This window comes from Tupaia chinensis, unplaced genomic scaffold (genome assembly GCF_000334495.1).
Source record: "Tupaia chinensis unplaced genomic scaffold, TupChi_1.0 Scaffold000661_1, whole genome shotgun sequence".
Classification (NCBI taxonomy): Eukaryota; Metazoa; Chordata; class Mammalia; order Scandentia; family Tupaiidae; genus Tupaia; species Tupaia belangeri.
The window spans coordinates 5,320,608-5,343,720 of record NW_006160183.1 but is presented as its reverse complement, the minus strand read 5'-3'; the positions used below and the strand labels follow the sequence as shown (position 1 = coordinate 5,343,720).

Below are 23,113 nucleotides of genomic sequence, written 5' to 3'. Positions count from 1 at the left end.
AATGGCCACTGGTATGTGGGTGTTTTAAGTAGTTCTATGAGAGGAAGAGACTGCCGTAGGTCTCATGAGATAAAGGATGAAGAGTGAATGGCTCATCTCTGAGACTGAGGGAGGCTCAGCTTTTGGGTTGAGGTAGGACAGGGCATAATGGCTAGGACACAGGATGCAACGGTAACTACTTCAGTGCGGCTACTGGCCGGCCTGGACAGAGCCAGCCTTTCTACTTGTAAAGAAATATCATTTCTGACTAGGAAAATTGTTGCCCCAGGAACTATTCTGCATCCCCTTTTAGTTTTCCTCTGTGGTCACCAAGGGGAATTGAAAAAAATCAGGATAAGCCACAAAGATGTCATTAATAATAATAGGATGCCTAATATTTGTTGGACATCTAGTTCATGCCTGTAAGGAAGGTCATCCTATTTTCATTTTACTGAAAATGAATATAAAAGAGGTTGATTTATTTCTAAAAATCACACAGTTCATAGTGGTGGAGGAGAGATTCAAGGTTGGGTCATTGTGACTCCAGAGTCTATATTTATTCTAGTGAAAGTGTATGTGTGTGTGTGTGTTGTGTGTATGTGTGTGTATGTTTGTGTGTGTGTTTGTCCATCCCACAGATTCCTGGATAAGAAAGATCAAAGTAAGACAAAGGCCTCCAAAATGCTGGGAAGGTCACAAAATCAGATTCTTCTTACTTGTTAGTTAATGTTCTGCATGGCGTTGAGTTGGCAAACCCAGAGTCACCAAACACTGGTTGGTGTGTGGCTCTGGGCAAGTCATTGAACTCTGAGTCAGCCTTGATTCCTCTCCTATAAGATGGAGAGGATAAGAAGGATGATAATACCTATTTGATCAGTTTCCCTGAATTTTCTTAAGAATCAGTTGATGCATTGTGTTCAACAGAGCTTTGGTAACTTTATGAAGCATTAGACAAATGATAGTTTCACCATTTTTTTTTTTTTGGAGAGGTTTTTGCTATAGAGTGCATGCGCTTGCCAGAAAGACAGAGAGAGACAGAGAGACAGAAAGTGAGCAATCACACCCCAGGGGGGATGGCCACGCCGCGATCCCTTCTCCTCCATTCTCCTCCTAGGATCTTGGGCACACACACACACACACACGCGTGCCCGGTGTGAGTATAAGCCACCGGGTCTCGGACTCAAACTGTGGTCAACTACATGAGAGTTCAGCAACCCAGCCATTACGCTAACTGCTGGTCTCAGTATCACTTTTTTTGTTTTGTTTTGTTTTATTTATTTATTTTTTTGAGAGAGATTTTTGCTACAGAGTGCGTGCGCTCACTTGAGAGACAGAGAGACAGAAAGCGAGAAATCACCCCCAGTGGGGATAGTCATGCTGCAATCCCTTCTCCTATGTTCTCCTCTTGAGATTTTGGGCATGCACGCACACATGTCTAGCGTGAGTTTAAAACCTCCAGGTCCAGGACTTGATCTGTAGTCGGCCATGTGGGAGTCCAGCCATGTAACCATTATGCCATTTGCTGGTCTCTCACCATGTTTAATTGTAAATATGTTTTGTCATTTGCAGAGAAACACATTCCCATATTAGTTATGTAAAACCTGGCCCAGCCTCTGTGGTGCAGTGGGTAATTTACTGGACTGCAGTGCTGGAAGCCACATGACTGATGGCGAGTTTAGATCCCCTGAAACACTCGGCATGTGCATGAACCTTCAAGATTCTAACCAACTGGGGGGCTGGGAGGAGGGAATTGGGCATGACTACACTTTGTGGAAGGTGCCTCGGTTGTTCTTTTATGCATATGCACATGTGTCTTCCATCATAAATGAAATAGACTTCAAAACAACAACCAAAAGAACCCTATTACAAGGTAATGAAGGCTTTGGATGGGAAATAATGTGCAGTGCCTTACTGAGCATATGTAATTACTTGAAATGAGCTCTTGTTAGAGCAGGCTTTTCTTTCTTCCTTCCTTCCTTTCTTTTTTTTAATAGGAAAGTCTCTTTTTATTTACAAAAGAATTTTATTTTCTTGCTTCTAAACTGCAAGTCTTGAAACACAGTCAAAGAAGCAAGTGAAAAGTACCCATAAAATTATTCACCCACAGGTAATAGTTGTTAACATCTTGGTGTATTGCACCGATCTGATCTCTGAGGTCCAGATAACTGCATCAGTGATTTTTATTATCACCATTACACATAAACTCGTTTCTAAAATATCCACCTGGAGGCTGAAGAAACCTTGTAAAGAGATACTAATCATTTCAGTAAAAATGCTTTTCTATGGACCACATAAACTGCTTAATAAGCTTTTGCTTTTAACTCATGGGGTGGGGGAGGGGGTAGGGAGAGAGAGAGACCCGATAACTAGGATTTGTTATGTCCAGAGTAGATACTTTTGAGCATTATTGTGTCCTTTCATGGCACATCATTCTTTCTCTGGTGTTTTTGGCACTGCGTATGTGTGTCTGCTCTTTGATAATGGGATGTTTGATATATGAGTCTACTCCAGTGCCTGGAGTCAGGGCAACCAGATTCTTTTTGGACTCTCGGAAGGTGAGGACTCTGTTCCTGAATGCTGCTGTATCCTCATGACTGACACAGAACGTGGCACATGGTGACCCCAAGAAATATTTTGTCGATTCTATGAATGAAGGATTCCACCACTACCACTAATCGCTGTCTGACCTTAGGCCGGTTATTGATACTCTCTAAGTGTCTCTAATGCCCCAACAGTTCAAATGGTCTGTAGTTCTCAGCTTGTACTCCTGAGATTTTGATTCCGACCCTGTCTGGTCATTTACTGGACAACAAACCTTCCCCACTGCTAATCGTCTATTGAAGCTGCCTTCTCTTCACCCTTTAATCAATACCAGGTCTTTTTCCAGCTGATAAAGTTACTCCATTGGTTATCTTGTTTTTGTATTAGACATTTTCGTTTGTTGAATAAATTGGTTAATAAATTAATTAAAAGAGATGGTGAACCTGGCCAACCACAGTGATATAGCAGTAAAGTAGCTCTGCAAATGGAAGGTGCCAGGTTCATGTCCTGAAGTCTCCCTGTGCACCCCAGGCACACGTGTGTGCCTGTGACCCTGAGTGCCTGAGGCTGGGGGTAGGATTGGGGGCAGGGAGAGCTTATAACACCTCCCACACCCATCTTCCTCTCTCATAGAAAGAGTAAATAAACTTAAAAAAAATAGCAAGCCTGTGGTGAGGCTCTAATTAAAATTAGACTTCTTACCTCTCTAGTTAGAACATTGGAGCCAAGAGCAGTTCCAATCTGTGGGCTTCCTTAAATATCTTTAGTGTAGAGGCCAACAGGTGGCATAGTGGTTAAGATGCTGGACTCCCACATGGCTGACCACAGTTCAAGTCCTGGACCTGGTGACTTGAAAATCATGCCTGGCACATGTGTTGTGTGTGTATGTGTGTGTGTGTGTGTGTGTGTGTGTGTATGTGTGTGCCCAAAATCCTGAGAGGAGATGGAGGAGAAGGGATTGTGGCTTGGCCATCCTCCTGGGTGGTGGTGGTGGGGGGTGATTTCTCACTTCTGTCTTTCTGTCTCTCTCCAGTGAACACACATGCCCTATGGTGAAAACCTAAATAATAATAATAAAATTGAAAAACAAAAGCCTTTAGTACAAAACATTCCCACCATGTATATGAGAATCATGTTTTTTTCATGAAAAGCTATTTAACACATGTATTAAATATGAAGACTCTGCTTCTTAATGTTTGGGGTTTGCACGAAGCAGTTGTGAACTTTATGAGCTTTTAGACTACAGGGAAAGGTGATGCTCCTATAGATCTACTTTGGTTTTCATCAGAAGCTTCTGACGGTTGTTTCTGCAGTGGGTGGATTTATACAGGTTGAGTAGCCTTTGTCCAAAGTTCTTGGGACCAGAAATGTTCTGGACTTGCTCTTTGTTTCCTATTTCCTATCTTGGTATTTTTTCACATACGTAGTGAATCATCTTGGGGATGGGACCCAAGTCTAAGCACAGAATTCATGTGTAGTCCATGCTCACCTAAACCGCATCTCCTGAAGGTTATGTTGTACATTTTCGTATTGGAATGCATTGACTCCAACCTGTCACAGGAAGTCAGGTGTGGAGTTTTCCACTTGAGCAATGCATCCCTGCTCATAACATTTTCAATTTGGGAGCATTTTAGATTTTGAATTTTGGGGTTAGATAGGCTCAACCTTTATTATTATTTCACGGGTGACAAAGCACAAACTTCTTGGCCAGTTGTCCATTCTGCAAGATGTAAGAATTAGAACCTTTTTCACATTCTGTTTCCACTGGTTCCTAAGAAATGTTACTGGCCAAATGATATAATAAATAGCTGGTACTCCATCAGTTTTCCTGGACAAAGACTACTCTAAAAGGCATTTTGTCACTTGGGATTCTGGCGCTGTGGTAAGATCCCAATGATCTCGTGATAATTCAGTGCTGACATGTTGCTATGCACCCGCAGGTTTGGCATAAACCATCCACTCTCCCACTGGTACTCAAGTTTCTAGATTTATTGTCTGCATTCTTACTTCATAAACATTTGTGAAAGGTTTCATTTAGGAAACAAAAACCTTCTAAGGGATTTTGAAGAGTTATCTTATTTGTGCCTTTTTTTTGGGGGGGGGGAGGTTTTTGCTATAGGGTATGCGTTCGCCAGAAAGACAGAGAGAGACAGAGAGACAGAAAACGAGAAATCACCCCCTCCAGGGGGGATGGCCACGCCACAATCACTTCTCCTCCATTCTCATCTCGGGATCTTGTACGCTCACGCACATGTGCCTGGCTTGAGTTTAAGTCACCGGGTCCAGGACTCATGCCACAGTCAACTAATGGGAGTCCAGCAACATAGCCATTACGCTAACTGCTGGTCTTATTATTTGTGCCTATTTTGAAAGTATGGGCACTTTAATCCATTTTTAAAAATTTAATATGTAAGGGAACCAGCAGTCAGCGTAATGGCTATGTTGCTGGACTCCCACGTAGTTGACCGCAGTTCGCGTCCCGGACCCGGTGGCTTAGAACTCATGCCGGGCGCGTGTGCGTATGTGCCCAAGATCCCGAGAGGAGAATGGAGGAGAAGGGATTGCGGCATGACCATCTGCCCTGGGGGGTGATTTCTCGCTTTCTGTCTCTATGTCTGTCTCTGTCTGTCTGGTGAGCGCACATGCCCTATAGCGAAAACCTCTCCAAAAAAAAAAAAATTAATATGTAAAAGAAAAAAATGCTAATTCTGACATACTTATATTCATAAAAACATTCCATTTATTTATAGATGTATAAAAAGGTGAATTATTGGTCTACTGAGATCATGCTTCTTCTAGTTAGGTGAGAGCCACCTTCTAGGTTCCTCAGTTCTTCTCACTCCATCTTTCATAATCACATAATTTTCATAGGTCAGTTTCTCCTCAGGTAAGGTTAGAGGGTAGGAGTTTTTGGAGATTGAGATTTCTGTCCAGACTGCAAGATTGTTCTGATGACTGAGGTCTCCTCAAATTAGCCCTGACAACTCCTAGTTCTAAGCGGTCTTGAGAACACTGTATCTTTGGGGTTTGTAATGACATCTGCAGCCTTCCCTGAGCAACCAGAATCATCGCTTATTTCCATTTTTGTACATTTCTAACGAACAGAGTCAAATATCCTCCAACGAGAGTTATTACTGTTAGCCTATGCTCTTCTAAAACTGGGGGAACAGTGTTCAGAAGCTAAAATAATCCTTCTTTTCCTCATGATTCTTCACTTACTTGCTTGCTCCCTGGCTGACCTTCAAAAGCCACAAGAGCCTTGGGAAGTCAGGAGGAAATATGGAGAAGAGACAAGCAAGGAAAGAATGGGAAACTGCTATGCCTGGGTTAAAGTACTGGCATCTCCAATGGCAATTATTATCAGGGAGATAGGTGCTAGACTCCGTAGCTAAGGCAGTGAATGTCATCCGCTGGGTAAAGAGTGGAAGGGAGAATGAAAAGCTGATTCTGCACACTCTTTGCCTACTTTAGGCTTCTTCAGAACCTTTAGAGGAGGAACCACAGGCCATTCTTATGCAAGAACTTTTCACTTCTAAACATGAGCAGGATATAGCATGAGTAATTTCTAAATTGACCCACCATTGGTTGCAAATATTTTGCCATTTCTTTTTTCCTATGAGCTGAATTTGCCTTGTTGCTGAGGTGTATATATTTTTAACCTTTTAAATATGCCCTTCTTTTCATTGCACGAGAGAAAATGTTTTGTCTAGTATATATTTTTAAATAGCCTTATTGAGGAATAATCAGCACACAGTAAACACTTATGTAAAGTGTACATTTGTGAAGTTCTGTTTAAGCCCCCGGAACCATCACTGCCTTCCAGATAATCAATGTATCCCCTAAAAGCTTCCTTATGCCCCTTAATTCCTTCCATCCCTCCTGATCATCCCTCTAGCCTCCTCAGGCCACCACTGATCTGCTTTTTGTAACTCTATGTTAGCTTGCATTTTCTAGAATTTAATGTCAATGGAGTCATACAGTACTTACTATTTTGGGGGGCATGCATGGCTTCTCTCCCTCAGCATAATTATTTTCATTTATCTATGTTGTAACATATATTAATAATTTAATTTTTAAATTGACAAGTAGTGTTTTATCATATGGGAATGCCACAGTTTGTACATTTATCTCTTGTTGGAAATCTGGATTATTTTTAGCTTTTGACTATTACAAATAAAGTTCTTATGAACATTTACATGTGAGTCTTTGTATGGACATATATTTTCATTTTTCTTGGGTAACTATCTAAGAGTAGACTACCTTCTTGGGTTTAGAATATCAGGGTAAGAGAACTCATTGTAATGAAGAATAACTTTTTTAGTTTCAAGAGTTAGATGAAGCAAATATAGTTTCAAGCTTTGAACCTCTTACTTATAATTTAAAAAATTTCTTTTTTAGGATTCTTTCTATAGGACCCATGAGAGAGAGAGAGAGAGAGAGAGAGAGAAATCATTCTCCATGAGGTATGGCCACTCTGCATTCCCTTCCCTTCATCCCCTTCTCAGGATTTTGGGCACACATGCACATGTGCCCAGTGTGTTTTTCAAGCTGCTCTGCCATCGGCCATGTGGGATATAGCACCTAACCACCACGCTACCTACTGGCCCCAATTCTGTGGACTTTTTGAAGATGCCCCCTCATACATTATGTGATGCTGGGAGCATGTTGGCAGATTTTTGTCATTGTTGTTATGGAGGCATGTATTCTTGCTGAAGAGACACAGAGATAGAGGTGGAAAGTGAGAAAGCACCCCCTGGGGGACATGGCTACAGCAGAATCCCTTCTCTTTCATTCTCTTCTGAGGATTGGCATGCACCTCATGTGTTTTTCAAGCTTCTGGGTCCAGGACTAGAACCATGTGGGATCCAACCACCTTAACCACCATGCCACTTGCTGGCCCCAGTGGGCAGGGATTTGATGGCACCTTTGTGGCATAGAAGACTCCAGATGAGGAAAACTAGTTCTACTAGATAATGTACACGTAAAGGATGAATATAGATTCTAATTCTGTATTTTCTCTTACAGTGACTTGGGGGAAGGGATTGATCCATCTCTGTCATGTCTAGATGAAGGCATAAATTCATTTTCATTGGAAGTAGAATTAAACAATAAAAAAACTTCACACACCACAAGAAAAAAAGATTAATAACTGAATTTAACAATGGGTAAAGATAGGCAGCTTGTTGTTGAAGAACCAGAGGATGCCATGTCAGGCACTTTGTATTAGCAAAGAGTAATACCACTGATAGCATCACATATTGGCCAGGATGTTGGGGGGAAGGAACTAATATATTGCTGGTGGAAGTAGAAGCTAGTAAAACTAGTGTTGAAAGCAATTCGACAATACCTAATACAACTGGATATATAAGATCCAGTATTTGCTTTTCTCAGTATCTGCCCTAGAGGAATTGTGACACATGTGCACAAAGGGACGTGTGCAAATATACACACTATAACACCATGTGTGTAATAATAAAGAATTGAAAACAGCCTAACCTGATATGTGCTCTCCCTCTCTCTCTCTCTCTCTCTCACACACACACACACACACACACACTCACGTTATTTTCTGAACCATTTACATTCTGATCCATGGCACTTTATCCTTGAAGTTATTTTTCTGCACAGAGTTCTAAAGCAGATACAGAAAATGGTTAACATGTTTGGTTTTGCTGGTGATAACACATAGGTCTGTACTTCTGTACTTCCCAGTATTTATGAAATGTTAGAAATTGAAAGTAAACATCAAATTTTAAAAAGAAATTTGATATTGTTTTCTCTCCTTTGCTTTCTTTTTCTCTTTATAACTTTCTTTTAAATCTCTGCCTTAAGAGCAAGTATCCTTTCCATTTTTTTCTGGTTTAACTTAAATACATAGTATGACTTTGACTAGTGTGATTTGAATTATCTCCAAGATATTTATTTTATGCCCTGAGTTTCTTTACATGTTACCTTGTCTCCATTGATCTCTGCTCAGTATCACATTAAACTCATTAGACCTAAGCTGTTAGTTATTTCCCAGCCTCTTTGATTTTTGGTGAGGCTTTGGATTGATGACTGGAACTCCTGTATTTTATGGGCTCATATTCTTAATATTGCCCCATCTGCCTGTCTTGGTATGTTAGGTAGTCATATATAAGGAGAAAGTTTGTTTTAGTGAATGGCAAATACTTGGAATTCAGATTAGATCATGCAGTTCCAGCTCAGAATTTGCAAAGCATGTAATAAACAATTCTTAATCTTCAAAAGAGAGGCTTGGAGTGCTCCTCAGTCTGCCTGTCTACACAGTATTTTCAGCTGCCAGGATGGCCTCTCTGCCCATGTCAAACTCACTTTGCCTGTGCGTACTTCGAGTTCCCTATTTTCTTTCATCTGCTGCTTCTTTAGTAAACAGACGACGCAGACACTTCCTCTGTCTGATCTCTCTAAGACATACTGCAAATTTAGCTCAGACCCCAGCTGGTTATGTGTGTCTTTGGCTATTCATAGAAAGAGAGGGTTTACCTTCCTTCCTTCTGGAGAAATCTAGGTCTTCATACTTCTCGTGTGCCTGAAACTGCAGAGTGTTATTTGGAATTAGAGCTACAGGGGGATGAAAAGACCTTCCTTTTTGTAATACTTTGATAATCTTGAAAAACTATGCTGGTGAGTCAGTTCTGGCTTGTGTTCACCTTACTGTGTTTGCTTCGTAGTTGTGTTACCCTCTTGTATCTGTGAGTGATATTAAGACTGATGTGACCATTCATCCACTGTTGGTCTTCGCAGAGTGTCCAAATGCAGTGGTACAGAGTGCTTAGCTCGGTCACCAAGTCTGAATGCTTCTGTGAATACCTGTCCTTGATTCCAGTTTTGACCAAGAAATTACCCCCAAAATCAGCCTCTAAGATAGGGGATAGCTCTGCAACTGACCTGGAAGTCTGGCCCAAAGTTTCAAAGGTTTCCAGATAAACTAGACTTGATAGAGCCTCTCAGAAGTTCTGAAAAAGATGCGTTAAATTTCCCAATTCTCAAGAGCTTTATTTTTTTAAATGTCAGCTGAGACTTCATGCACAGGCCAGTTCAGAATTGGAGGGTTTGGGAGGAATATTCACTATTCGCCAAGATATTTGTTTCATTACATCTGGTAATTTTCACAAATCATTTAATGTCATCAATATTATTTGCCTCTTCTCTGTTGTTATTCTTTTCCAATGTCCTATGTTTGTAAACTGCTAACTGCACTGTAAGTTTCTGTAGGGTGAGAGAACTGGATGTCTCTGCAGTTGCTTGTCTGTGCCGCATCACCAAAGGAGAGTGTCAGTTGACATAGTTCTCCTGGAAGCCACAGGAAACTTTTCAATGCATGTTAACAGGAGCACTGGGATTCATAACCAAGAATTTTTTACAATATGATCTCACAGAACACACCCTTTTTATATTATATAAACTTCGGTTTGAATAAGCTGTGTCATAAAAGGGGCCGTAGTATCAGCAAAACCAGTCATATAATGACAAGCCAACCAGAATTGCAAGGCAGGAAGGGATATTGGTTTTTTTCTGGCTTTTTATTTAAGGCCAAGTTCTCAAACAGAGGACTAACTTCGCTCCAGGTCAAATAAAGTCATAATTTGGGTTGGGATAGTCCTTGTTTAAATCACTTAGGCGAGGTTTAATTTGTTTAACCAAACCCTGGAACTAATTCAGTTCACAGAAGAACATATAATTACTTAACTTTTATCCCAACACCCAAGAGAAAATTTTAAGTAGATGTAGTAAAGATTCAAAGGGAGTATAAGGCTAAAACAGAAAATGCTTGTAGGGCTATAAATAGGAGACATAGAATTAGACCACATTTATGAATGTCTGATCCCACTTAAGTATAGTTCATTGTGCAAACTAACCTTCTTGATTTTCAGATAAGAAAACATATTCCACAAAAAAATCAAATATTGATTGAAATTTTGTTTTCAAAGATAGAGTGATACAATATAACTCTCATAGGGTTGACTGTGGTCATGTATCCTATTGAATTTCCAACGCATACTTTCACTGCAGAGTTGCATGACTACCTCATTGCCACTTATCCATAATGTCTGCAGCCATACATAGACGATGTTTGTATCCAACTAATTCAAACTCTTTTCTTCTTTTTAGCCACTTAACGTTAGTCCAGCCCTTCATAAAACCTACTTACCATACCTTCTAACAAATAGACTTGTTTAAAGATCAATTCTAGTCATGTCTCCTGCCTACCATCTGTTGTAGATATTAGTGAGTCATGAGAGGACTGAACACAATAGTCTGAAAGAGACAGAGGAGGAACCTAGAGCCTGAATTATCAGGAAACAGAATAGTATCCTTGGACTAATCAAGCGTTGTTAGGTTAATTGCACAGTCAAATGTTAACCAAAATGATGATTAAAATCAATAGTGGATCCAAGAATCTGAAAACAAAAATGCATCCTAGTTTTAGGAGAAATCTTAAAGACAGACTTTGGTCACCACTGTTACAGAGTAGTTGATGGAAGTTTGTGGAAGAGGCCATGTATGTAGACTAGTTCAGTTCAACCAATTTATGCTGAGTGCTGAATACCTCAGGTGCTGCTAGTAGTAGTTTATTTATTTATTTATTTAGAGAGAGAGAGAGAGAGAGAGAGATTTTTGCTGTAGGTACGTGCAATTCCCAGAGACAGCGAGACAGAAAGCAAGAAATCACCCCTGGGGAGATGGACACTCCACAATCCCTTCTCCTCCATTCTCCTCTTGAGATTTTGGACATGCACACATACATACCTGGTGTGTTTCAAGCCACTGGGCCTGTTATTTGAACCGCAGTTGGCCATGTGAGTGTCCATAGATGCAACCATTACACCATCTGCCAGTCCCGCTAATGTTCACTTTAAGAGGAGTTCAGAGCTGCTCTTTATCTCAAGGAGGCTTTCAGTCTTGGAGGAAAGATATCATACAGCTAGCTCTTGCCAATGACATTAATGCTGTAATACGTAAGGAGTACTCACTGTACGTTTGCCCCCTGCTTGCCTAGGGCTTTATTGACTTAGGTTATTTAGATTCCTCTCATCAGTCTCCTAAGGTAGATGGTATCTCCAGTTTGCAGATGAAAAAGCAGTATCCTTGCCCCCTCACATGTTATCATGCTGTCTTTCGACCTAAATACCTAGCCAAGGACATAGACTGGATTCTGACAGGTAAAGGACTGATCTTGGCCTACTCTATACTTCTGGGGTCTTGAGGAAACTTCTTAATCTATTTGAGCCATGATTTTCTCATCTATAAAATGACAGTAATATCTCTCAGCTTAAATGTCAACATCCTCAGAAAGGCTTTGCCTAACTACTCTTATTCCCATCTCCCCAATCACTTAAGCCCATTATTCTGTATTGATTTAGTCATATCCTTTATCATATCTGAAATGATCTCATGTGTCCTTTATTTACCTGACTCTTGTCAGCCTCCCCACTTGAATGTAGGTTTCTTGAAGACAGGGATCAGGTTTGTTGTGGCCACCCTTCCATCCCCAGAATGTGATTCCTGGCAAGAGGAGGCATTTGATAAGTATTCTACAAGTAGGCAATGATGTAGGCGACAGTTAATGAGGGTAGAAAGGGTAAAATGACTATACTTACATTTAATGCTCTTGTGAGCAATTTCACTATGTTCCCTTACCACCACCCCCCAAAAAAAATCAGCGAAGGCTTGGATTTATGTTGCTAAGGTAGGTTAGACAAGTTTTCATGTATTTTTCTACTTAAGGTTTGAAAATAAATTGAAATTAATTTTCTAGTGCATGATGGTCTCCCCTTGACCTTAGCTGGGTTTCGGTAAAAGAAGCAGGTAGGCAAATACCGTGCACAGACACAGGAAGTAGAGTCCTTCAAACATGTGACTGTGAGGTAGGCTAAGAGAAAATGTATAACCACCCAAGTAGGAGTTTGCCTTTCATGCTGCTTCACAAGCACCAACATCAGAGTGACATGTCTTATTATGTCGACACAAAAGGCACCTCCCGCCATCACTGACCTACTGTGTATCTCTGACATTTTTTGTTTCAGGATTCGGAGAAGCGAACCCCTCTTCATGTGGCTGCATTTCTGGGAGATGCAGAGATCATTGAACTCCTGATTTTGTCAGGTAAATAACCACTATACTCAACTATCAACTGTAGATAAAAGTTGAAATGACAATCTCACTAGATTTAACTACTAGGATGAATCTAGACCCAATTCATTATGTGTATTTAATGATCAAACTTTATTTGATCAGCAATTTTATCTGTACACACACACACACACACACACACAAAACAATCTAAATTATTCTTTCTTAACAATGACTTCTCCAGTGAAACTTCCATTATTGCTATGAAAACCTAATTCCTGGGACCAGCAGGTGACATAATAGTTATGTTCCTGGACTCCTCCCCCATAGTTGACTGTGTTTCAAGTCCCAGATCCTGTGGCTTAAAACATGCTGGGTGCGTGTGCATGCATGTCCAAAATCTCGAGAGGAAGATGGAGAAGAGATTGCAGCATGTCAACCCCCTGGAGAGTGATTTCCCACTTTCTGTCTCCCTAGCAAGTACATGCACCCTACAGCAAAAACCTCTCTTAAAAAAAAAAAAAAAAACTAATTTCTGGCTGTCTAATTAGGTCCAACATGGTGGACAAAGGTAAAGGTAATATATTTAGATATCATTTTTTTAAATTGTAAAAAAAGAAAGGGAAGAAAAGAAAACTGATTTCTTAACGTTTACATGAACATACACACACATGCAATCTCTTTTTTTCTCTGTATATGCTATATATGTATACTATATATATAAACACATACTTTAAGTGTGTATACACATACTTATATGTGTGATTGTGCATGTTTACATATATTTAAATTGTGCTGCAAGACAATAGTATGTCTTGTTTATGGATACATGACAATGACGTTGTAATAAAAGTATAGAAACAGCAGTGTTTCTGGATAGTGGTTACCTCTGAGTGGGCAGTTTGAGTGAGAAATGTCTTTTAGGGCAGGGTATAAAAGGGACTCTTACAATTCTCTGAAACATATTTTAGAAAATTGGGAGCAAATACAGCAAACATGGTAAATATGGTTTATGTGTACATTGGTCTTTATGATATTCTCTGTGTTTTAAATATTTCATCAGATTTTTCAAATGTCAGTGTTTCTGTTTTTTGGAAACCTGTATGCACAGTATATCTCACCAAACAGGTTTTCAAACCATTATGTGCTTTTTCCCTTGAGCGTTTGCTAGACAAATCCCTGGAGTAAATCTGAGCACGTGCACGTCTCAGTGTAGATTGCATGCAGACAGGCTGCCTTTCTTCCTCCTCCTTTTTGTTTGGGGAGATTGAAATCTGGAGGAAATGCTTCTGCCCACAGACTATGCAAAAGGCCTATCATAAACTTCTGCCTTTGTGCATGGCAGTCAAGGGAAACTGTAGAATTTCAGAGTAAGCCTTGTTAAGGTAGAAGCTGATACATGTGTTCAAGCAGATATGGAGAAGGTTGTGGAAAAGAAACAATTGTGTTGTGATATATGAGAGAGATTCACAGTACTCTTGTTTTTGTTGGGCTCATGTTCCTGAGGTGGGTGTCCTCAGGAAACAAGTATTCTTTGCTTCAGAATACATGTGCCCTGTGCTCCTGACAATCATGTAGAGCTTACGTTAGATTTTGTGTAGTGTTCCTTGTGCTCTGACAGTCCTAAAGATTTTCAAGGGCTGTGTTCCAAGCAAACATACATTGTTTGGTGTTGACACAGACTATGGGTAAGAGCCAATGCACACCTGACTAGTCACCCTAGCAATTGAAATTTGGCCCGTAGAAAATTACAGAATCAGTAGAGGCATAAAATAATGAATTTTGTCATGATACCTGATGGTCCCAACCAGCTATATCCACGATTCAAATCTTGCATGAAGAGACCTATTAAAGAATGCATGCTTGCGCAAATTCAAAGCTTTAGTTTAGACTTCAACTTTGCATTGTTGTTTCTATATCTAGAAGGGAAGGTCTTAGTTCTGTAGCATGAAGTGGGTACATATTTTCCTTCAGGTGTCTGGGGATGATGATTGTTTGGGAAACTTGATCCACTTCACCTTTACCTGGTTGAAGAATGCTACCATCCTTTCTTTAATTCTGGCTGATTCCGTAGAGTCAGAAGAAGCTGTTGTGTACTGTATCTTGATCAGCACACCTGTTTGGTGTTGGGATTACTGAGCTGTTCATATCTTTAGTTTAATTTTGGCTCAACTTGCAGCGGAACTCCACACGACTCCCTTCCATGAAATTAGAAAGACTTAGGGCATGGGAGAGCATTGAGAAAGCTCTTTGGCAATTTTGTTCAGCTATGGAAGCTGAGGTAGACTCTGGGAATTTGCGTGGCTTTGATTCTCTCTGAAAGGTCCTTTATTCAGTGTTCATACCATAGTTACAAAGAAGTAGCACAGAGCATGGTGACTTCATCTCTGAGCTTGCATCTGGCAGCTGACCCTTTAGGGAATCCAACCAAACAGTTTTCCAATTTAATAAGGAATGAGGTGCTAATGACTCCCATGTTGGACAAATAATTTGTCCTTTGCCAGAATGGCCCACTCCAGCTGTATTTTTTGTTGTTGCATGAACTTACATCCTGTAACTCAAGCCTGCTAAATTCCTACTGACATGATCTCCTGTGAGCTAGGCCTGTGGAACCCTGAATGTCTCTAAGTAGGCGAGGTCAACAAGGTCTTGGGAGGAATTCAGATCTTGCAAATGTTACCTTCTTATAACTTCCAGTCCAATGCCTGGCTTTATTTCCCCCTGATTCTAGCTTCTGTTTGGGAACTGGCCAAGTCAGGGCTAAGACAGAGAGAAGGCCAATGAGATCAATAAGAACCTGTCAGGGGCTAAAAGTTAAGGACTAGGGTTGAGATATAAGAAGCAGAGCAATAGAAAAATGACTACTGTAGAAATATTTTACAGAGAAGAAAGGGTTAGAGAGTCCTGGGTTAAAGAAAGAAATTGGAAGCATGCACCTTCTAATATGGGAATATTTGTCAACTGTAGCTAGTAAGTAAACATTAAAATATATATATATTAGAGGGGACCAGCAGTTGGCATAATGGCTATGTCACTGGACTGCCATGTAGCCAACCATGGGTCAAGTCCCGGAACCGGTGGCTTAAACTCACGCTGGGCGCGTATGTGTGCGTGTCCAAGATCCCGAGAGGAGAATAGAGGAGAAGGGATTGTGGCGTGGCCATCCCCCCTGGGGGATGATTTCTCACTTTCTGTCTCTCTGTCTCTCTCTGTCTTTCTGGCAAGCGCATGCACCCTATAGTAAAAACCTCTAAAAAATAATAAAATATTATAACTTATGCCACTAATCTTGTAGTAGTCCTGCAAATTTATTTCCTGTGACTTCAAAATGTGCTTACCACTCTCAGTGCTGATTGCCTTCATAGCTGGTGACATATCATTCTTTTGATTCCCTTGTACATAGCAAATATTCATTTTTTTAGAGATATCTTTTTTTTTTGGTAGGGCATGTGCACTTGCCAGAGAAACAGAGACAGAGAGACAGAAAGAGAGAAGTCACCCACCAGAGGAGATGGGCATGCCACAATCCCTTCTCCTCCATTTTTCTCTCAGGACTTTGGGAACACACGCACATGTGCCTGGCATGAGTTAAGCCACTAGGTCTGGAACTCGAACTGTAGTCGACTATGTGGGAGTCCAGCGACATGATTGCTACACCATCTGCTGGTCCCCACATATTCATATTTTGAGGATGGATTTAACTTTATTTCATCTGACGAAAGGGGTGATTAACCCAGGCAGTGCTGATTTTGGCCCACAAATGTGGTTCAACTATGAAGTAATGAACTGTTTTCTAATGGGTGTGTTACTGGCTCTAGGACAACCGCAAGGAGGAATTTTTACAATGTTTTGAGCAATTGCCACATACATGGAATTATCATACATGCTTGCAAGGTCATTGTTTAAAGAACAGTGCTGCCGTGCTATGAAAAGATTTGCCCTGTTTGTTTAAAAGAATCACAGCGAGATGATATCATCATATTATCAACATGTTTCATGGGCTCTTTCTTTCATGTTTACTTCAACCATTAAAAGCCAGCCCTCAGATAACCCAGCCAGAAGAATCAATCATGCTCTTTGACCCGTAAGATTTTTCAGCCACTCAGCCCACCTTTATTGCATGTCTTTTTCCTTTGTTCTGCTTCTTCCTAGAGGACAAAGCTAAAAGAACAGAAATATTGCCTCCAGAAGAGACGTTCAGAGTCTCCTGATCTATATGAAAATAACACGAAGTTTACTCACGATCTATAGGAAAATAACATTGTGAGATAACGGCAATAAGCTGAAAAAACATACTTACCCTGGAATTAGAGTTTGCATCTGGTAATTTTTAGTGGGGCCTTTGTTTCTGAAAAATCAGTACAGCCTAGCGCTTATTTTCATGGGCAAGTTTGAAAATGTCCTTGGGTGAGAACGCGCTTGCCTGTAAATCATTAGACATGCAGACAGTGCCCTTCAGTGCACAATGGTGCCTGACAGGCAGGTAAATAACACGGAGCTTCCCTTAGAAAAATCAGTTATAAATATTCAATCCGGAGCCCAAAGCATCTGACATCTCCCTCTGACATGTAAACAAGACTCTCGAAAGTGTTCAGAGGAAGAGGATGAGGAAGCCAGCAGCAGGAGGTGACATGATAAAGTACTTCTCGTGTCTTCGTGCAGATAACTCTGCTTCTGTCATCATAATTTTTGTTACAGGCAGAGAGGAGGTTTTCCTGCCAGCTGCCTATTCAGCCTTCTTAAGAAAGATGAGTGGAGGAAGGAGGACTGAAACAGTGACTGACAGAAGCCATTTCCCAGATTTCTAATTATCTTTATATTTATCAAGTGACTTTGAAGCTGCATACAAATAATGCCGGTGGTGTCACATGCCGGGGCCGAGCGTACACTGCTCTGTAAGGTCCAGCATGCTTGGGGTCATTTTTCTCCCTGAAAAGAATTTTAATCTCAAAGACCACGTTTGGATCTACATAAAACTAAAAATGTTTAGAGTACAGAAATAATAATAGTAATAACAATACGTGTATATAAATATAAATAAGAAAAATAATTAAAAAATGGAGGAAATGGGTAAAAATGTTACCAAATAATTCTCAGAAAATGAATAATAAATGACCAGTAAACAAATGTATTAGAAAATCTCAACCTCCTTATTAAACAGGAGAATACAAATGTGAGATGCCATTTTCTTCCGATTAGATTTGCAAAATTTATTTACTTATTTATTTTAAAGCAATGTTTTTGAGATATAATTGATATACAATAAGCTTTACATATTTAATGTAGATAAATGAGTTTGGATGTATGCATATATTCATGAAACCATCACCACAATCACACTAAAAGGCTTATCCATCACCTCCAAAAATTTCCTTATGTCACTTTGCGTTCTTTAAATTTTGGATGTTGTATGTGTATACATGTCCGGGACGAACACTTAATGTGAGACCTACCTACCTTATTGACAATTTTTAAAACTCATTGAGTATTATTGACTAAAATTTGCAGTATTTAAAATGATTGATATTGGAGCCAGCAGCATGGTAGTTAAGGCGCTGGACTCTTACGTGGCCAACCGCAGTTTGAATCCCAGACCTGGAGGCTAGCTTTCTCACTTTCTCTCTCTTTCTCTGGTCAAATTAAAAAAAAAAAATGAAGAAAATTAAGTTAAACAATTTCTTTAAAAAATGATATTATCAAATGTTCATGACGATGTGAGTAAACTAAGCAATCTTAAACATTAAGAATGTGTAAATTGGTACACTGTGGAGGTTTGAGAGTACCTATTAAAGCCAAAAGTGTGGGAGTTGGCATGTGGACTTCCACATGGCTGACTATCATTTGAGTTCCAGACATGGTTTGAAAATCACACCAGGCATGTGTGCCTGAGTGCCCAAAATCTTAAGAAGAGAATGGAGGAGAAGAGACTGTGGCACAGCCGATCCCCCCAGGGGTTAATTTCTCATGTTCCCTCTCTCTGTCCCTCTAGTGAGCACACATCCCCTATGGCAAAAACCTTAAAAAAAGAAAAAAGTGTATTACCTATCACATATAAAGTCTATTTTTAATTGTCTATCCTAGACAAATAGTTGCATATTTGTATATTTATAAAAAGTTATTTTATTAGTGTCATTATTTGAAATTGTTTAAGCAGTGACATATTGGAAGCAATTGAAATACCCATTGATAGACTGTCTAAAAACTGTATTTCTGTTGGACTACACATAGCAATGAAAAGAAATGAACTCATTTTGTAAGTTTCAACATGAATAGATATAACAAGTATATCATCGAGCCAGCAGATGGCATAGTGATTAAGACACTGGACTTCCATATGGCTGATCACAGGTCAAGTCCCAGACCCAGTGGCTTGAAAATCATACTGGGTGCATGTGCATGTGCACCCCAAATCCCAGGAGGATAATGGAGGAGAAGTGATGGTGGTGTGGCCATCCCCCTAGGGGATGATTTTTCACTTTCCCTCTCATTGTCTCGCTCTCTCTGTCTGGCAAGCTCATGCTCCCTATGGCACAAAAAGAAAGGAAACAAAACATCGAAGACAGTTACACTCATCCGAGTACTCTTCATTCCCTTTTCTACTCCTCTCTCCCTAAAAGCAACCTTTGTCCAGAATTGGCATCTGTTCTCTTTAGCTATATTTTAAATTTTATTTCATATCTATATATACATACACTATATATATATATATAAGTTCGCGTCCCGGACCCGGTGACTTAAAACTCACGCCGGGCGCGTGTGTGTGCGTGCCCAAGATCCCGAGAGGAGAATGGAGGAGAAGGGATTGTGGCGTGACCATCCCCCCGGGGGGTGATTTCTCGCTTTCTGTCTCTATGTCTCTCTCTGTCGGTCTGGCGAGCACACACGCCCTATAGCAAAAATCTCTCTCAAAAAAAAACTTTATGTAGCTGATAGGTATTATGTGCAACTTGATTTGTTGATTCAGTGTTGGCGATTGTGAAGTATATTTGTTTACATATTTCTGTAGCAGTGTAGTATGCCATGTAGAGATACCCCATAGTGTATATATCCATTTTCTTCTTGAACAATAGTTGGCATTCCAATTTCTTGTTATGAACATGCCACAGTGACATTCTTACCTCAATGTGGATTTCTCTAGGATATATTATTAGGATGGAATTGCTAGGTGATAGGGCATGTATGTACATCATCCATTTTACTAAGTAAGCCCAATTTAATTTCCAGAGGGGGTTGTACTGATTTATACTCCTGCCAGCTATATGTGAAGTACTCCTGCTGCTCCATACTCTCGCTAACGCTTGGCATTTATCATGCGCACCAATTCAGTGGGTGTGAAATAATATATTAATATTGCTTTAATTTGCTTCTCCCTGGTGAATTTTGAGAAGCATCTTTCCATATGTGTCTTGTCATTTGGGTTTCTTCTTGCATTAGCTTTTCGAGTCTACACAGAATTTACTCTGCCAAAGGCTAAGAATAATAGACTTGAATCCAGTCCACCAGGACTGCATGAAAGCTTGAAAACGATGTTTGTGAAATAAGTGCCAAAGAAATGGCCTACACGTATGTAACAAACATGGACTTAGCCTACTAGAGAAACGTGCAGTAGAAATGCAATGTGGTCATATATACATATTGATGACCCAAGAAAAGGCCTGACAAAAAGGTGAGGGTAAAATAGTTTCTAGAATGTTGGAAGAGGAGATAATAGGACCTAAAAAGACAAATGCTGTTTCCTTCTAAACCAGACAAGTTGGCTTTGTAACTTGGTTATCTGTTGAAACTGAGACTTAAGAGAGGACATCTACAGTTTCTTCTTGGTAGTGGAATTTTTATTTTAAAATTCACCAAGTTTTTTCTTCTTTATCACAATTGGTTTCCTTTTTCCCATAGTCTCTAGCACATGAGTCTCTCTTGCTCTTAAAAAGATACTTATTTCTACAATCTTGGTTGGTGTCTCTTCGTGTTCTTAAATCTCTGTATTTGCTTTCCCCTCATTTGTTGGGAATTATGGTATTAACTCACTATGAAAACCTGAGTCATAGCTTTAGAGATGAATGAGATATTAGAGATGATTTGGAAATAAAAATGGCTAATATTATTTGAGCACTTTGTTTCATTTCATACTCATTTGATGTCTCCTGAGTACCTGTGAAGTGGATACAGATGTATTGTTGTGATCGCCTCTTTTTACGGGTTAGCGGCTCTTGGTCATTGGGCCAACAGGAGCTGGCATCAGGACTCAACCCTGGGTCTTCTGACCATGAATCTCACCGTTCTTCCAAGATCTCATTCATTTTACTCCAGAGCATTTAGCCCAAGGTTTCCTGCTAGCTGACCACCTCTACACACCCAAACTGATTTCTCTGTAGTCCTCATTGAGGGAAGGGGCTTCAACTCTTTTAGGCAAGCTGGAGTCAGTGGAATTAGAATTCATGTAATTTTCCCCCCATAGGGCATGTGCACTCACCAGAGAGAGACAGAGACAGAGAGTGGGAAAGTGAGAAATCATCCCACCCCAGGGGATGATGGCCACTCTGCAATCCCTTCCCCTCCATTCTTCTCCCAGGATTTTTGAACACTCATGCATACAAGTCTGGTGTGATTCTCAAACCACTGGATCTGGGACTCAACTCATAGTTGGCCATGTGGGAATCCAGCACCTTAACTACCACACTACCTGCTGGCTCCAAGATTCACACAATTTTAACCTTATTAGAATAAGCAACAATTCACCCATGGCTTTCAACTGTGATAGCATATTATATAATCTTGGGTCTTGGGGGGAGTTTAAAAAAAATTCTTATGCCCAACCCCATCTCAAACCAGTGAAATCAGAGTGAGGGCTGGAGGGTAGGTATTCTGTGTGTGTGTGTGTGTGTGTGTGTTATGTTCTTGATTTCTGTGATTAATGCTATTCTCTTTGTTTTTCTTTAAAGAAACCCCCCCCTAAATCCTATGATTTGCTATTTCCTTTTAGCCATTGCCTTAAATTAGACTTCTACCTCACTTTTACCCTTGCAAGTCTCCTGCTGCTGCCTTTACAAAGGGTTTCTATTTTTCAGCAATCAGCCAGCTTCTGCCGGCCTCAGGGAGATTAGTCAGCCCTGCTTCCACCTGACTCACTTTCTCAGCCTTGTCCCACCTCCTCTGCACTTCCCCTCTCTGCGTACTTTCTAGTCTATTTGATTTATGCCTCACTCTTAGTCCTCAGGAGCTTCCTTCCTCCTTGTCGTAGGGTTAAAATGGCTCCTCATTGCATCAGCAAAGCTACCATACATATTTCCTCCTCTCTTTTCATAGTCCTTCTATAAACATTTCATCTCTGACCAGTTGGATCAAAACCTCAATCCTCTGCTTCCTCCAAGAAGCTTGGATTGTGTGTTTTAGGTGTTTGGAAATAGATTTGGTGGGCTCGTGCTCATGGGGAAATTATGAGGGTGTTGGTAAAGGAGTGAGTACTCTCCTTTCTGGGACCCCATTCTCATGGACCTCCTGTCCAATGGTGGTGACTTGGCTGTGACCTGGCCTCCACAGAGTTGAGCGTGAACACACCTCTGAGCATGAGCTTGTTATGGCTTCTGCTTGAGCCTGTCTGCCTACTCCTTGTCAAGAGGGAACTGTGAGCAGTCTACAGAGACTTCACATTATGTCCACTCAACAGCTTCATGGAAGCTGGCTTTTTCCTACCTAAATATCATGCTAGTCTCAGAGACATAATTGGAATTCTTAGATAAAGCAGATTTCTACTGATCTGTTTAGCCCAGGTCAAAGCTTGTCAGAACATGATGGATGCAAAGAAAAGAAAATCTAGTGGTCGTGTCAGGTACATGGAAGCCAGATGCAGCATTTGACCTAACATCCGCAGAACTTTCCTTGACTCCGTTATGCCTCTGACTTGTGCTGTTTGGTTCCAGGAGCTCGTGTAAATGCCAAGGACAACATGTGGCTGACCCCACTGCACCGGGCTGTTGCTTCCAGAAGTGAAGTGAGTGATTACCTTACTTAACCTAATACCTTCTATGCGGGAGAATTCTTTCCTCTGAATTAGGGATTCTTACTGGTAAGCGTAAAGGCTTTACCTCTAAGGCAAAAGGGTTACCAAAAATGAATAACTGTTTCTCTGAACCTCTTGCATGATAGACGTGATGGTGGGGGCATGTCTGGAGGACTCCAAGATGGGAGAGCTCAATCCTTGACTGCAGTGAATAGTAGTCTGGTGGGGCGGACAGGGCTGGAAGCAGATCAGCACAATATCATAAATGAATGGGAGAAAGAAGCAACTAACTGCCTGCTAAATAGAGGAAGTCTTCCCAAAAAAGGTGTCTGATGAGCCGGTCTTTAATGGGTAAGTGGGGACTTAGCAGGCCAGAAGGAGGGAGAGCTGAGCAGGAGGATAAACATGTCAGAGAATAAGAGACATGGAAGTGACTGAATGGCGAGCTCAGTCGGATGTAACTGGAACCTGGGAGGAGGGAAAAAACGCAGACACCAAGCC

General features: G+C 40.6%; 1 protein-coding gene across 6 annotated transcripts in view; it reads left to right on the top strand.

Moving 5' to 3' along the window:
- ANKRD44 (ankyrin repeat domain 44) overlaps nt 1-23,113 on the top strand; it is a 219,690-nt gene that overhangs the window by 35,180 nt on the left and 161,397 nt on the right. For all 6 annotated transcript variants that reach the window (XM_006159916.3, XM_027776323.1, XM_006159917.3 and 3 more), the window contains exons 2-3: nt 12,570-12,648; nt 22,533-22,603. In XM_006159916.3, the coding sequence (XP_006159978.1) occupies nt 12,570-12,648; nt 22,533-22,603 (150 nt within the window). The remainder of the gene's footprint in view (nt 1-12,569; nt 12,649-22,532; nt 22,604-23,113) is intronic.